At 36.9% G+C, this 16,479-nt stretch overlaps 2 protein-coding genes across 3 annotated transcripts; one reads left to right on the top strand and one right to left on the bottom strand.

The window, feature by feature from the left end:
• The first annotated feature begins 8 nt into the window (after positions 1-8).
• On the top strand, positions 9-5,663 carry TRMT13 (tRNA methyltransferase 13 homolog). 2 transcript variants are annotated; one of them, XM_053984621.1, is made up of 11 exons: positions 9-158; positions 468-514; positions 591-657; positions 1,457-1,519; positions 1,642-1,711; positions 2,136-2,242; positions 2,542-2,709; positions 2,986-3,058; positions 3,719-3,793; positions 4,668-5,082; positions 5,395-5,663. In XM_053984621.1, the coding sequence occupies exons 1-11, from the start codon at positions 9-11 to the stop codon at positions 5,588-5,590; spliced, it is 1,431 nt and encodes a 476-aa protein (XP_053840596.1). In that variant the 3' UTR covers positions 5,591-5,663. The 2 variants fall into 2 exon arrangements, with proteins under 2 accessions (XP_053840596.1, XP_053840595.1); XM_053984620.1 differs by having other exon boundaries at positions 5,361-5,447.
• A 96-nt stretch (positions 5,664-5,759) lies between these two features.
• LRRC39 (leucine rich repeat containing 39) lies at positions 5,760-15,800 on the bottom strand. The gene is made up of 10 exons (XM_053984625.1): positions 15,755-15,800; positions 14,761-14,834; positions 13,426-13,612; positions 12,464-12,569; positions 10,948-11,104; positions 10,263-10,399; positions 8,671-8,816; positions 8,143-8,295; positions 6,956-7,095; positions 5,760-5,937 (listed from the first exon to the last, which is right to left on the bottom strand). Exons 3-10 carry the CDS (start codon positions 13,548-13,550, stop codon positions 5,882-5,884), a joined length of 1,020 nt encoding a protein of 339 aa, XP_053840600.1. The 5' UTR covers positions 13,551-13,612; positions 14,761-14,834; positions 15,755-15,800; the 3' UTR covers positions 5,760-5,881.
• Between the last annotated feature and the right edge of the window lie 679 nt (positions 15,801-16,479).

The raw sequence follows: 16,479 nt of genomic DNA, 5'->3' as shown, positions 1-16,479 counted from the left end.
GCCGCAATATGGCGGCGCGGGGGCCGCCGGGAGCGGCGATGGCGGCGCCGGAGCCGGAGCCGGGGCGCTGCGCTCACTTCGTGCTGAGGAAGAGGCGCTTCTGCAGGATGATCCCGGCGCCCGGCAGGCGCTTCTGCGGCGAGCACGGGCACGAGGAGGTGCAGGGACCCTTCTCGGGCCGGGAGGGAGGGCGGGCGCGGGGTGGCCCCGCTCTCGTGGCAGCGCCTGTGCCTCCCTTGAGCCTCTGTGCCGGGCACTCGCTTCAGCCCAGCAGTAGCCCTGACCTTACATTAGGGGTTTATTCTTTTAAGATCCAGTCAAGTATTCAGTTCTCGTCTCTGTTTCTCTGTTCCGATTAACTAACTCATTCTGAATAGATGTTTTATGAAGCTGATGCCCCTCAACAGCTTCTTTAAAACACAACACTGAATGCACGCTGAAGTGTTTTCTTAAACTTTTCTAACTAGGAACAAAATGACAGAAAAAGAATTCCGTGCCCTCTTGATCCAAAACAGTGAGTATGTAAATGCTTTTCCCCTTCTTTGTCAGTATTCACATGATACTTACTTTTCTCTCCATTTGGCTTTTAGCACTGTATATGAAGACCAACTACAAAAGCATTTAAAAAAATGTAACTCAAGAGAGAAGCCAAAGCCTGTAAGTGCAGTATCATTTCAGCACTCCCTCTCGGATTTAAGACCTAAAACATTACAGTCCTGCAGAGAATTTTCTGTGCTGACAGCAGCTGTGAGCTGCAGGGCAGCAGGTCTAGCAAAGCACTACTGCTGAAATGCAACTCACATTCCAGTCCCCTCATATTGTCTGACCCTTCTCATTGTAATTTGGTACACTTTTTCAGTTCCTGGTTACAAATAAAAATGTTGAATTCATTTTTCTCAGAAACACAGCCAGGGAAGAGGCTCTCACAATGCCATTCATTTCAGAGGCTGGGTGAGAGCTTGTCCTGGGAAAGCAAAACCTGCTCTGGGTATCCCAGCCAAATGCCCACTCCAGTCAGGCTGGCAGTGAGCCACAGAAAGCTTGGCTGGCAGCTGCTGAGAGAAGCAACAGGACATGTGTTTAAACAGCTCTTTCAAGAAAGCAGAGGATGGCTTCTTTGTTGCCTGCCTTTCTGTCTTATTAGAATTGCACCTTTAGTATTCCCTGGGAAACCTGAAAATGGTCTCTGGAATCTGTCTAGTAAACCCTGGCTGCTTCACTCTTATGAACATGTTCAATCTTGTAACACTGTGTCAGAAGAGTCATTCCTGGCTGGGATTCAGGATCAGACTATAGGAAGGAAAATTACTTGGAAATTCTTACTTTGCAGTGGATTCCCATTGCTACATACCTTACCATAAGAATACTAAAGAATTTAGCTATTTGCTTCCTGGTAATTAACTGAATAAAACTTATTTTCTTTTGGTTGTCTTTTTTTTTTTTTTTTTTCTTTAAGGTCTACTTTGTTCAAGATATTAATGCTGGTTTAAAAGATGTAGCAGAAATACCAGAAAAACAAGTGAGTACATTATTTGGTTTTAGGTTCAGTCCTTACATTACATGTTGCAATTTATGACTACAAAGATACAGAAAATTTCAAAGGTCTCACATTTATTTGTGTTACTTTTTTTCCTTAAAAAGGGTCCTCTATCTTCTTTATCTCTTGAAGAGCTGCAGAATTTAATTATCAAGCTGAAAAAAGCAAGCAATGGTGAGCTTAATACTAAATATTAAAAATAAGATGTTTTAAATCGAATTGATTAAATATTTCATTGTTATTTTTGTTGTTAGATACCTTTAAAAATGTGAGATAGGTGCCATAAAATACATCTAAAATAATTATCAGGTAGATCTCCAATAGCTAAATTTTACTCCAAAAAGTAAACTAGATTGAAAGAATGATAAAACTCCAATCCTGTGTTCCTTCCTTTTGTTTTTCTTTTTTTTTTCTCACTCAGATATCACTACAGGTAATATATCTGTTATAAACATATGATGATAGATTTGCACTCCCAGCAGACTGTTTTATTAGTGCTACAAACTGAGCTCATGTCACAATTGTAATTATATCTGTTACAAACTAGGAACCCTTGGAAACTCAAAGCTATACCTAAAAGTTTTGCATTTGCCTCCAGGCCTGGAACTTCATCTTAAGGAACAAATACTGTCCCACCAAGCTTTACAAGAAGCCTTAAGTGACCCAAAGAATGGGGAATCTGCTTTCAAACACCTGAAACAACAGGTTTGATCTGATTTACTAATAACTATAGAGGAGGTCGGACATGGAATTGTGCTGCTGTAAATTTGAGTGACTGGGTGCATAATTCCAGTTGCTTCCCACAGAGGAAATCTGATATGGTAAAACAGAAGATATAATCCCTTTCCTCTGTACACACATCATCTTCTCCCTAATCCCTAAATGAAAGGAAAGCTTAAAAAAGTCTTCTGCAGTTCAGTGAAGGAATAATTTTTCTATAAGGCATTAGAAAACAAATGGTATATATTTTTCTTGGTTCACAAATAATCTTTTGATGTTTGTAGGCTTCTATTTTAGGTAACATGGAAAAATTGCATTTACTTGGTCCAGGAAGGTGTTTTGTTGAGTTTGGAGCTGGGCGAGGAAAGCTGTCTCATTGGGTTGATATTGCCTTAGAGAATGTTGAAAATGTTCAGTTTTTGCTTGTGGAAAGGGCAACCACAAGATTCAAGGTAAGAGGATATTGTTACATTAGTAAAGTATAATTTTTAAACCATTGCCATTGAAGCTGTTAGTGTTTATTTTTTATCCTCAATACATTTAAATTTTACAAGTTATACATTCCATACTTCACCAATAGCAAATTTATTAGAAAAAAATCCTGATGTTTAATGTTGGAAATTCACAGATGTTGATTTGACAAGAAAAGAAGTCTAACATTAATACCTGGAGCAAAATTACAGTTATTAGTGGCCAGCCCTATGCAATCTCTTGTTCTGTTTAAACAGGTGGATGGAAAACACAAAAGGAGAGATTCTATATTTGAGAGGCTTCAAGTAGACATTCAGCACTTATGTTTAAGTAAGTTCCTTCTTGGCCTGTGTCATTCTGAAAGAGAGGCTTATTTTTAAATTTTGAATTGGGGTTCCAGTCAGTTTGTGTGTAACATGCTTAAATGTACTTGGTTCTGAGGATTATTCTCAGTGGTTGCTTGGACATGTTGATGCTGTATGTATACACATATGTACACACAGGCATGTGTGAATATACATAGATACACACATACTTCAAGTGGAGTCTTAAAGTTTTCTACTCTTTATACACTCATAGGACATCATTATAGGTGAGAAAGTACCAAAACAAATACATTTTGAATGTTTTTTAGCACTTGCAGAATTAAACATGCTTGCATTGTTTGTTTTGCTTAATTCTACACATAAGTGATGCACCATCAATACTACAGAATTCGTGGGAGCACCTGTCAGCAGGAGATGCATTAATGTCATATTTACCTTTTACAGGCAGTATAGAAAGGCTGAAATGGTTAAATATGCTTCCCAGCCACTGCATCCTATTCTTTTAATTTGTCTCAACAAAATGTGCCAATCAATGCATTTTTAGTTAAGGCAAACATTTATTTCTAGGTGTGCTGTAATTATATGATTCAGAAAAAACAGAGGTGCTGGGGTAGTTGTGGATTGGATGGGGGTTTGTTGGTTGTTGTTTTTTTTTTCCCTCCAGATAAGGTACCTATCTTGGAGAAGAAAAAACTACCAGTGGTAGGAATTGGGAAGCATTTGTGTGGTGCTGCAACAGGTATGAATTACAGATGTGTGAACTGCAGAAAGTCAGGATATAAACCTTACACTGTGAATGCACTGATCTTCCAAATTGTCCTTTTAAGCTGTTCTTGCCCTCTAAACCTTTTTTGGTGAACACAGTAATTATATTCTAAATATCTCTAGAATCCAGTGGAATAGTAAAAGGATAATAGATGTAAGGATACTTTAGGCAGAAGTGAAGCCCTTCTTGGCTTTAATAGATTAGAACAGAGAACAGTGTGTGGTGGCATGGGTCATATATTTGAGAGTACTTTTTTTAGCACACTTGCTTCTTCTTTGAAACAATTTTCTTTCTAAAATTTTATTGGCTGTCTGAATATGTAACTCAAACACAAATAAGATTGTGTTTCTGTCCTGATAACTTTAAACTAATACAGTTTTTCTAATGTTATATGGCTACTGTGTAGAGAAAGATATCTCAAATATGGCACCTTTATATGTAGCATGACAAAGATGACAAAGTTAAGCATTTAAAAAGTACATGTGCATATTTAATAGATTGTGTCCTAAATATCAAACTTTTAGAGCAAATACTCATGTGTTTTACAGAGAGGAGATTCTCCTACAATATGCCAATTTTTTAACCAAACTATTTTAAATTCACTTTTGCAGAACAAATATTTCAGAGGATAAGCTCTTAGAAGCTCCAGGGAAACCACATTTAGGGTTTTCATGTTTTCAAAGCATGTTTGTAATTTTTAGTTATCATTGAACTTGCTTTTTGGCTTACTTTGTGATGTGTAATTTTATTTTTCTTTGTGGGAAGCACATTCCCAACCACGATACAGCCTGTATAAATAATGTCATGGATATTTTTTGTTGTGGGGGATGTATTTGTTCCTTCTCAGATCTTGCTTTGAGATGCTTGGTTGAAAGTTACACCACTTGCTGTGATGGAGAAGATGAAGAGCCTGCACCAAAACGCTGCAGGGCTGCTCAGACAGAGCTGGCTCCTCACAAATCTGCTGGTAATGAAAGCACCACAGAAGACCGTAAACCTGTAGCTGGAATTGTTATTGCTCTGTGTTGCCATCACAAGTGTGACTGGACACATTATGTAGGCAGAGAGTTCTTTAAATCAGTAGGACTGGGACCAGTAGAATTCCATTATTTTCAGAGAATGAGTAGTTGGGCCACTTGTGGCATGCAAGAAACCACAAGCAAAACTTCTACAAGTGAAGACAGTGAAGATCAAACTAATGACACAGAAGAACATGAGCACACACTCAGCAGGACAGCAAGTGGTTCTGATACTTTACAAGGGTATGTAGATTTTTTTTCCTAGCAAATGGACTCCAGCAGAAAAGCTATGTATAGTGGCACATCAAATTGTTTTGGGTCCTCAAAAGGACTAATTTTGCAGAAATATTTAATTACTAAACTTATAGAGATATTTTACTTTAAAAATAGGATTTTCATGGATGTACATTTCAAAATATTTCAATAGTCATGCTTACCTGACTGAAATGAACTTAAAATGATTTTGGTGATTTTTCTAAGCTTAACTACTAATGTTAATTACCAAAACTATTTTCTGACAGCTTGTCATTGCTTCCTTCCTTTATCTGGAAGCAGGATACTGAGTGCTGAGGAGCGGAAGGAGATCGGTTGCCTCTGCAAACGGCTGATTGATCACGGACGGATGGAGTATTTACAGCAGCAAGGATACAAGGCTGCACTGCAGTATTATACAGAGTCTGCTGTGTCCTTGGAGAATGTCCTGTTGACAGCTGTCCCAAAGCCTTCTTTGATACCAGAGCCAACTATATGACAGGAGATAGATTTGGAATTGGTAGGGAAAAAACCAAACCCTCTAAAACTCATCTGGGTTTTTTTTTTAAAAACTAATTAATTTCTTACAAAAAAAAAAAAACAACTTTTATCATCTTTCCTGTACCCAAGAAAAGGTCTTATACTTTCCAGTTTCACTGGGAATTACAAATACGCAAATCAGTTCTCATCAGTGGAAAAATAAAATCCCTAAGAATATTTGAAACCTGTTGTAGCCTCTTTGCTGTGAAGAAATGTACTTGATATTTTCTTCCATTCACAGTTACATTCTTTATTCATTAGGATTCATGACAGGAGGAGAATCAGAAGTACAACTTTCCACATTTCCTGAAAGACAATAGGTTAAAATAAGAGAAGTTGACACACTTTATTCTCACTTTGAAGTTCAGAATAGCTTTGTATTTCTTCTTAAAATATTTAAGTAGGCCTAAGTACTTTGATCAGCCTGTGCTGCTAGAGAATCTACTCAGAAAGAAAACTTATGTCTGAAGTGTCATCTTGATATATTTTTGCTAATTTGATAATTCATTCATGAAATATTGATAAGAAAAAAGCTGTCTTAGTGTTCTAAATCAAGAACATTACATTCATTTTTTTAAGCCTTCACAAAACATAGAATGAAGATCAGAGAGAACATTTTATATCTGCAGTGAAGTGCTCACTGCAAGTAACAGCTGCCAACTGAAAATCAGTTCCAAAGTGCTTATTTGGGTCTCCTACTGCAACATTAAAACTGTTGCCCCGGAGACAACAGCAAATTTTTGTAATGTTTTAGAAATGGGATGAAACTGGGGGTGTTTTGTTTAAGTGACTGTATTTTGTGTCAGGGAAAGCAAGTTGTGAGAAACATCTGTTTATCAGGTTTTGATAGTTCATTGCTAAAAGATGTATCTTGGGAACATAGACATTTCCCCCTTAATCTTCCTCTGGAACTACCATCTGGACAACATCCAAAAATAGGAAAAGTTGAGCTTCATAAATTAAAGGATGCTAGAAGACCTTCACTGTATAAACTGATTAAATTGCAAATACAAAAGACAGCCATCAGCTTCTTTTTATCTATGGTGTAGGTAACTCAGGCACATTTAATACAGTGCTCCATGGTTCCAGTATGTTCCTACCAAAATCTATGCTGTTTGTTGGAAACCTTCGGTGCCAACTCCTGTTAAAAGTGTCCCTGTCCTCAGTAACAGCCTGTTTACAGATTTTTTTTTTTACATTACTCATTTATTAAGAAGATTATTCATGTTTCATTTTTATAAATATCCTAGATTTTATTTATCCAGTTTATCCTTCTCTTCCTCGCTGTATTGTGGAGAGACCAGAATTAATAAAAAAGCCATACCTGCTTTCTTGAGTGATTCCTGGATATACATGTGCATGAAGTCAATGCCAAACATTTCCTGTTGCTCCTCCTCATCTGTGTTCTCACACGGAGGGAGTGTTACCTCTAGCTCCAGTGGGTTGTCTCTGAAGTTGACAAATCTAGGAATTCACCAGAAAAAGTTAATCTTGCAGTAAGTTTTGCCCAGAGAAAATAATTCTTTTGAAACTGAATTAAGATTTCTCAAATACTATTTTAAGCAAAAGGAAATTAAGTTCTTGTTATACTAAAGTCACCACTCTATCAGTAGTATTAAGTAAGCTAAGAAGATGCTTTAAAATAGTAACTGATTGTGGTGGGAAAAAACATTGTGGTCCTCATCATTTTGTCTTCAGTTTCTGACCCCAGTGTGAGATGTATTGAGCTTTCACAAACAGGTGAGCGGATGAGAACAGTGCAAGTGGCTCCTCCCAGCTTTGCAAGGCAGGAGCCAGTCCTGTGTCTCTATTCTTGTTCCATCCTTGGGCCTATGCTTGTACATATTTAGTTAAGGAGGTTCTTCCAAAAGAGCTGAGAACAGGAATTGTCTTCCTGGGCTAGGCATGGTTTATGCAGACTAGAATTCTTTCTCTAAAACAGCCAGCATCCAATCATCCAAATGAAAATGCTAACAACAGGGAAGTTTCTGTCACAGTATACTGAGGAGTAATTCAAATTCTACCAATTAAGAATTTACGTTATTTTTTATTTTTCATATCAAGTACATGACAGTTTCATCCATTTCCTTAAACCTAATAAATTTTGTTTAATTCTGAATGCTCGAATTCTCAATGGCAAAGTTCTACTTTTTGTCATTTTAATGCCTGCCACATTTTTCTGTGAGCTCTTGCCTTTAGAGTGTGATATCAAAGGGCACTTATAGTGGGAAGGCTATGAAATAGGAAAATGTATTATGGTCTACTTTTCATGTGAGATTGTAGCTATCGTAATTTACTTCTTTAACTAAGTTTCACTACACAAAGCTTACTTCACCAGATCCTTAATTGTTGTGAATCTGTGTAATTATGCTGATTTATTGTATCCATCTGTACAACTGTGGTAATGCCTTTTCCTCTCCCTTAGTATCACTCTATGATCTACAACTCAAGGGGGGCTTTAAAAAGTATTTTCTAGTTATTTTCAATTATATTACTGGTGCTTTTTCTTACCTCAGATTTGTCATGTCCTTCATACAAGCTGGAATATCCTTAAGTTTGTTGTTGCTAAGAACAAGAGTACTAAGATTTTTCATATTACCAATGGTTTCTGGCAAAGAGTTTATTTCATTCCTTTGGAGCCATAAAGTGTGGAGGTTTTCCATTCTGAAAAATAGGTATTTGTGCAGTAAATCAAGATTGATTGAATTAATCCTCTCAGTCGTTACTATAAATAATTTTTTCAGCCACATAAAGGACTCATAATGCAACAAGTCTCAAAGGAAACCCCATATCCAAGATAATCACCTAATCTCTGTTCAAAAATGTGATTGACAATAAATATTTAACCTTATAGTTGATACTGAATTTATTGTTAATTAAATGGATTATTCCAGCTTATCCAAAACATCACATTAGGGCTGATAAAATCTTGACTTTGGAGTGAGGTTAACATAAAAATTATCTTTTGAAGTAGTGTTTATTAATTAGAATTTCAATGCAGTGGAATTGAGACTAAGATGAGCTTTGAGCTGTATTTACCTGTCAATTGCATCAGGAAGCTCCTGGAGTTTGTTTCCCCCCATATCTAACCATTCTAGATTTGGCATGTTGAGGAGAGCTGAAGGGATGGCAGTAAACTGATTCATGCACAAATCTATGTGTGACAGCTTCTTTAAATCACTGAGCTGAAAAGAAGGGGAGATTTAATGCAACTTGGTGTAGCTGCTGCAGCTGCACAGCAGTAATTTAGTAATGTTGAGAAACATTACAACACATTTTGGAGCCAGTAAACACAGAATGGTTTTGAGTTCCAGTAGCTGATTGTACCTGACAGTAACAGTTTTGCCTGGAAGGTAGATAGGTTGGGAACTGATAAGGCAGCAGAACTTTACCTACCACCCAGTAGTGAGTGCTATTACTGCTGATTACAATACAGATATGCCCCAAGCCTCAAGGAAGAGAATGTTAAAGACAGCACTGTCCTTAGAATTTCATACTCCATGCAATATGCCATTTTTTGTTAGTAGAATATTTAGATTTTTATGTATCAAATTGCAAGGATTGTATTTTGCAGTGAACCATGACACCTTCCATGCCTGTGACGTCTACTACCCTGGCAAGACATTCTAAAAAAGCAACACAGTATCACAGCACCTAAGTCCTTTGAATGAATCATGCATTTAGGTGCTGTTGCAATGTTCAAGTGGTACAAAGATGTTTTATAGCAGATCTGGTGCAGTTGTCTAAACACTGAGTGCCACTCAAGTGTACATAACCAAAGCTTCCCAATGTTCACATCACCGCAGTCTCCACTGGACATAACTATGAACTTTCTATGTTACACCCTGCAACCTGGATCCACATAGATTTTGTAAATTCTGCATTTCGGTTAATAGTGTACATTTCCATTTGAAGATTCAATGTTTTTGCTATTTGGACTCACTCAGTTTTCAAGACACTGATTGGTGTCAACTATTGCCATGACCGGTTTTTTTAAATAAATTAAAACAAGTAAATATAGTTACATACTTGTCATCTCTAAGAGACTAATAGTTACAGATGCAGGTCTCTCACATTTTGGTCTGTTCCAATTGAAGTTCAATAGTAGGTAAGTAGTTGTTTTCATTCTCTCATAATTGTTTTAAACATTTGAGAACAACAATTGTTCACCTCTGCAAAGGCAGTTGTATAAATCACACAACCCCTTTTCAGATCTATATGTTCTGGTAAAGATGCTTACAGCTGTCTCCTGGCATATGGTATGAATTTGTACTCTCAACCATAAAAGGGAACTTCTCTGTGCTGAGGCATCAGATTCTTAGGGGGGTAAATCAGTGATGATATCAAGCCTAAACAAATTGATATGGAGTGTGTCACTGCCCTCTATGCACTGCCAAGTCATTTATCTGGCCAAAATAAAGACTGGCTGCTTCAGCTACTCAGGTGTATGTATGTGCTTCACATGTGGCTTTGGTTTGACCAGTCATGGAAAGGTTGTTCACATCAGTGTGGAGTACTGTGAAATCACAGCTTCACAGCAAATCTGAAAACAGAAATGCAACACGTAATGATAATTGGCTTTGGATAAATTCAAAATATGCATTAAACAAAACTAAACAGTCTGCCAAAACCTGAGGAGGAAGATCACAGATACTTCTGTTGACAGCCAGCTCCAATCTTTCCAGACTGATGCAGTTACTTATTTCCTTAGGAATAGATTTTATTCTGTTGTAACTGAGAAGCAGCTCTTGGAGGCTGGTCAGCTGGCCTGCAGAGAGCACAAAGGAGAAATGTTCATGTTTATTCTACTTGAAGCACAATAGTATTTGTTTTGCCTTATCCTTTTACTGTTAGAAAAATGCTCTGTGTTCTCACAAAACAGAACAAGCAAATTACCAAACTGCAAATACCAGCATCTCAGGACTCTTTGGTACAGGACTGCAATCTAGTTGAGTGCTCCAAGGAAAAACCCAAAACCAAAAAATTGTGACTAGGCTACTCCTGCCATGGACTCAGAACATGAAGTCTGTTTTCCAGTATCACGTTGCTAGCTGCATTCTGATGTCTGCTGTACAAGCAGGTCCTTTTTTTGTCATGGGGACCTTTCATAGAGATAGGTCTCTTCCATCCAGCCCCATTTTTAGTTTACAGGGAATTTACAGTTTGGAGATCTCTATCTCACTGTGAGATTTAAATAATCTGTTTTCTTACTACCCAATAGGATTGTTAGACAAGCAAAAGGCACAAAAATGGTACTTTTGTGCGAGATCAATTTTTTTAGAAAAGCAGCTTAAAATAAAAGAAAGCACAGCTCACCAATTTCTTTAGGTACACTTTCAATTGAGTTCCGGGATAGATCCAGAACAACAAGGCTGTGAAATCTTCCAATAAACTGAGGAATTTTCTGCAAACTAGTTCTGTGAAGCTGCCATTCCTGGAGATGGATTAGTTTCAATAAGCATGAAGGTAATGTCTACAACAGGAAATACAATCCAGAAGAAATTCAACTTAGAATATGGGCTGAGGCAGAAGTTTGATTTGAAACACTAACAGTCTGTCCTTTTTCTTAAACTATACTGTAACATGTAGGTTACAAAATGAATCCTGATAACTGTTTTCTAAAATATGCTAGAAGTAGCAAGCATAACTGATATGATTTTAATATCATACATATTAGGAAAAGGTTTACATTTTATAAAGGTTTACATCAATATATTAGGAAAAGGTTCTTCCCCCAGGGGGTGGTTGGGCAGTGGAACAGGCTCCCCAGGGCCGTGGTCACAGCACCAAGCCTGACAGAGTTCAAGAAGTGTTTGGACAATGTTCTCAGGCACATGGTGTGACTCTTAGAGATGGTGCTGTGCAAAGCCAGGAGTTCAACTCAATGAACTCAGCATAGTCCATGATTCCATGATCCTAAAGGGAACACCAGTGTGGGTTGTCATTCTGATCACAGATTGAACTTGCCCTCTTTTGGCTCCCAGGATTTAGATACCTGCACTACTGTCATTGACAAGTTTCAGGCTTGTTTTTGTTTATTTTTTTTTATTTTTTTTTAATCCATATAAGTGAAGATGAAACTGCTCTAAACAGACTGTTGCACAGAAAGGGCGATCTAAATTCTATTTCCTATTCTGTTAATAAAAACAGTGAGCAGCTGAGAACAGAAGAGCTGAGGGATAAAAAACAACGCTGTCTCTATGCAAAGAGCTCTGAACAAGGACCACTGGCCTGCAGACCACCAGAGTATGGCTGGGTCTGGCTGCCATGTTCTCACTGACCTCAATACAAACTAATTCTCATCCCTTTCTAGGAGCTAGTCAGTGCATTTCTGCATGGCTCTGAGCATTGATTTCACTCTGCTAGTATTAACAGCAGATTAGCTCTGCACATGAGAAACAACAGTAATAGTGTCCTGGGAATCTACTGGCTCATTTTCACTCTTAGAAAGAGAAAATAAACAACAAATAAACATGCACCCAAACACAGAGGGTTTTCATCTTGATACATTTCAGTAGTTCTGGTGTGTGAATGTTAAATGAGAATTTACATACTGAAAATCATACTCTGCAGTGAAAATAATTTCTAATGCAGAAAAGTCTTTTGGGCTTTGCTTTTGCAGAGTAATGCTTAATATTCAGGACTAAAAAACACCCAACTTTCTTTTACACTCACAACAGTGTGTCCTAATTCACTGTTAGCAAAGCACAGTGAGCAGTTAATAGAACACAAATAGTAAACACAAATACACTGTAAGTGTAAAGTTGTAAATATTAGTTTTCTAATGCATCAGTCATTCAACACAAGCAGCATTCATTCCTATCAACACTACCTTCCATTCTTCTTCCTCTATCCTTAAAATTGCTCTTCCACCTTCATTAATAACTTTTTCTTTGAGCTTTGCTAAAGCAGCTCTCTCCTCCCAGACAAGCAGTAGCCTACAAGGGAAAAAAGATCTGCCAGTGCTGCCACAATGAATACAACTAATAATTACTATCCTATCTATTTTCTGGAAAAAGAGACAAACACCTTATTGTCAAAGAACATTAATTTTATCTGGATGTTAACATACTATCAGTTGGAGAGAAGAAAAGCCCTTAATGTTTGGCTGAGGTAATTTACAGGAATTCTATTTTATGGATCTTCAAATTTACATTCAGAAGGAGGACATCATTCACTTTCACCATGTTGCAGCAGGGCCACAGAATATAAAGTCATATGGAATTAAGTTCTAAAGCACATTTTCAAGCAGATTCCTAAAATGAAAGCCTTCCAGTCTACCTCATATAGGTGTAAGAAAATAGATCAATCAGCTTCTTTTAGCTTGCTTTCCAAAGGGGACTTAAACAAGAATTATGACAAGGTCATTCTCTTGATTTCTGCTTATATTCTCCATGAGTAACTTTTGAATTTGTTGTTCCACTTCAAATACATCTGATAAATTAAGAGTACCAAAAATAGAATCCTAAATCACTTAAAATTTCATAAAATTGCTGGCCAGACAGAAGACCAAGCAACCCTGTTAATACCTCAATGGAGAAGAAAGCATAACAAATCTTCACTGGTTAGAATATTTACAGAGCAGAGGATTTTAGTATCTGAGTTTAGGGAATTTAATCCATATACTAATATTTTTATCACAGACACTAGATAAATTCTAATCACTGGGAATCCTGCTGGAGTAACAACTAAGGAATTAGAGTCTGCATGAGTTTGAAGAAACCAATTACAGTCCAATGAAATGTAACATACGATCTAGCTTTACACACACTTAAGGAGTTACAATTTACCTACCTTCCTGCAGACCTCTGCCTGAATTCCTTTTCTTTCTGTAATTCTTCATTTATCTTGTGTATTCTCACTTCCCAGAGTGTCTTCACAGCAGAGAATGTTCCCAGGCAAACTGCAGTTTCGGCCATGATCCTTTACATGTTCAGATTTGCTTGCAGGAATTTGACTGAATTTCAGGCCCAATGCACCACTTCAGGTATGGGTTACCAGATGGAGACAGTGACATGTAAAATAACATACTGCAATACCCACTTCACTATGTTATCAAATGACTTAATATAAAGAACTGACAGGATTTTATCCACTGCTTTCTCTTTATAAAAATAGATCATTGCACCTAGTTAAATTTTATTATAGCAAGAAATGGTATTTTTGCAATCTCTGCCCTCTTATTCAGTGAACAACTGCTTCTCTCAGTTCCTTCAATGGTAGGCTAAGTGTTGACCATAATTATTAAAAGCAGATTTGAGCATTTGCTCCCATCCCAGGAAGGCATTAAACTGTCACCTGCAATCTAAGGCAGTTCAATTCTGATACCTGCATTCTGACACCTACCTGATATAAATACTTGTCACAAAAGGAGTTTTGCACTTTATAGAAACTGAACTGTTCCTGGGAATTAATTAGTATACTTTATTTGCATTCATTTTCTTCATAGCTTAACTCATTACAATGCATTTTATAGTTAGCAATGCATTACCTTTAGGAAAATGCATTTAAATTCTTCTGATTTCTCTTTGAATGTTTGTGTATCCCTACTGAGTATCAGAATTGACATGTGAAATTAAACTCAGTCTAAAGTTTAGAAATAGTGTATCCTTTAGTGAGATAATTAATACATATTGTCCTGAAGAGAGGCAAAATAGGATACTCACTCATCCTAATAACTGCATCCCTCTAAAAATCATTTTTATTGCCATTACAGGAGCCAAGATACTGATATTCAGATAAGCTTACAGGGCTAAACTTCAAACCAGCAGCAGTGTACTCTGAACACTGATGATCTGAATGCTCCCCTTCTAACTTTTTACTGATACTTGTAGTGGCAAGTAAGAAAAATGTCCTATATATGCCTTAAACTAAAGAAAGTAAGGATAACTTTCTTCCGAACAAGCAAGTAGGTTACAACAAAAGAGGAATTTCATGTCTTTTCATACATATATTTCCCACAATAATTGCTGCAGGTCTGTCTTTTAGAACCAATCTTTACTTTCATACTTTTTTCTGTTATAATTTTGTGTGGCATGGATAAGCCACAATTGCTTAGTGACTATTTTTGTGTTCAAACTGTCAATCATTCTATTTTATGTTTACTATGTCTTTTGCTAATATACTTACTTGTAAAGTCTGCTTATACTGAAATCAAGTTAAAATGTGTAGGCGAATGAAATGTAAAACATCAGGATTGCCACCTGTTGTAAAGACAGCACAAAATCAAATTATAAAGCTTCAATAAAGAAGAATCTGGTCTAATACATTAATATTTATGACTCTTATGTGTTCTCTGTTTGTTAAGGATAAATGGCAGGATTTGACAAGTGACACAAATGATTACTAACCCCAGCGTGGCAGTGCAGTCTGGCCTTTGGGCTCCTACAGAGGAACTGGATTTTTTTCCTGTAAAGATAGCACTGTATACTTTTTCCCTCCCCCACATAAATGTGATCACATTTACTAGTTTGAAGGATTAGCTTCTCTTTCAGTGGTCACAGTAACTATCCTTCCCAGTCCCCATCTCAACATGCAACAGTAATGCTATGTATGCATGAGGTTCTTTGCTCCAGTTAGTGGTTACAATTCAAATTGCCTGATTTTTTCCAGGATTATATTTCTATTGAGATCAAGTGATTAACTAATCTATCATTTCTTGTTGTTTAAAGATATTTTTTGAACTACAAGCCCTTTTAGGTAGAAAACTAGAAACCTTTTTATATAAATTATGCAGAAAAGAGACATTTGTTAATAGTTGTACTACCAAACCCAGTATCATACTATACAGTCAAACCAATACTTATTTCTAGTAAAGCTTACTCTGGACAACTCTCTTTTGCATATCATTCAACAAATACTGCCTTAGAACCATGAAATATCAAAGGACCTAAAAATATGGCTATTTTCAGGATTTCATTATATAACAGGATTCCCTCAAAAAGGTCTTGTTCTTAGATCTTGTTATTCATCAAGAAAATAAAAACCATAATAATCTTGCCATCACAGCCAACAATTCAGAAGTGAATTCCCAAGTGTAGCTGTAAAACAACTGCAAATTCACTCCCAAGTAATCAGCTCTCCCAACTTCACCTCCAAGCATCAGAGTTTAACAACAACTTACCTTAATTATTTGGTGTTTCCAAGGATTTTCTGTGACTCATTGCTTTCTGGACAAGAGCAGAGATAAATTATGAATCTTGTCTGCATTACCAAAGCCATTTAAAACTCTCACTCAGACTCCAATGCAATGTCAGTCTAGTTCTAATTTTAACCTATGCTGAGAATAGAAGGCATCACATGAGGCACTTTTGCAACCCCCCCTAAGCATTTACCCCTGTTGAAGTCTTCCCAGTTTGCTGAGTGTGACTGGGCTCCCCTAAACTGGACTCCCATTATCAGAAATTGTGAACAAAGAAGAACAAAGGAATATTGTTATGCTACACAATAAGTTTGTTTTGAATTAAAAATGACAATTAGACATAAAGGCCAGTATTGAATTAAAAATTACGGCTTCCTTTAGTAATGTTTCTCTTTAACTGAGCTTTAAAGTGCTATTAAACAGCAACACTTACTAAACAGATGAGAAAAGGTATTACATCACTGAGTACTATACTCATTACTTTTGCCAATGCTGAAGAATTCTCTTGCTGAAGAATTTTACTGCAAATTTTCAAAGTTCAGACAGAAAAGTAATCTTTACCAGGATGTGCAGAGGGGTTATTACTCACCCCTTCTCGTGGTTCCAATTATGAAACATATTTAACATTCTATTTCTTCAAATAGCCTTTGGAGAAGATAAAAGGAGAACAAGTCTGTCAGAATCTTTTACTTCAAACAAATGGGAAC

This window comes from Vidua macroura, chromosome 9 (genome assembly GCF_024509145.1).
Source record: "Vidua macroura isolate BioBank_ID:100142 chromosome 9, ASM2450914v1, whole genome shotgun sequence".
Classification (NCBI taxonomy): domain Eukaryota; kingdom Metazoa; phylum Chordata; class Aves; order Passeriformes; family Viduidae; genus Vidua; species Vidua macroura.
Note: the sequence above shows the minus strand (reverse complement) of the source record. Positions and strands in the feature narration are given on the sequence as shown.

Bases quoted from the DNA above. Each gene is read 5' to 3' on its own strand.
- TRMT13 (XM_053984621.1), top strand. From the start codon at position 9: ATGGCGGCGCGGGGGCCGCCGGGAGCGGCGATGGCGGCGCCGGAGCCG. The intron at 159-467 runs GTGCAGGGACCC...TTTTCTAACTAG, and splicing joins GCGAGCACGGGCACGAGGAG to GAACAAAATGACAGAAAAAG. The intron at 658-1,456 runs GTAAGTGCAGTA...TTTTTCTTTAAG, and splicing joins CAAGAGAGAAGCCAAAGCCT to GTCTACTTTGTTCAAGATAT.
- LRRC39 (XM_053984625.1), bottom strand. From the start codon at position 13,550: ATGGCCGAAACTGCAGTTTGCCTGGGAACATTCTCTGCTGTGAAGACA. The intron at 12,570-13,425 runs GTAGGTAAATTG...TTTCCCTTGTAG, and splicing joins AGGCAGAGGTCTGCAGGAAG to GCTACTGCTTGTCTGGGAGG. The intron at 10,400-10,947 runs GTGAGCTGTGCT...TGCTCTCTGCAG, and splicing joins AAGTGTACCTAAAGAAATTG to GCCAGCTGACCAGCCTCCAA.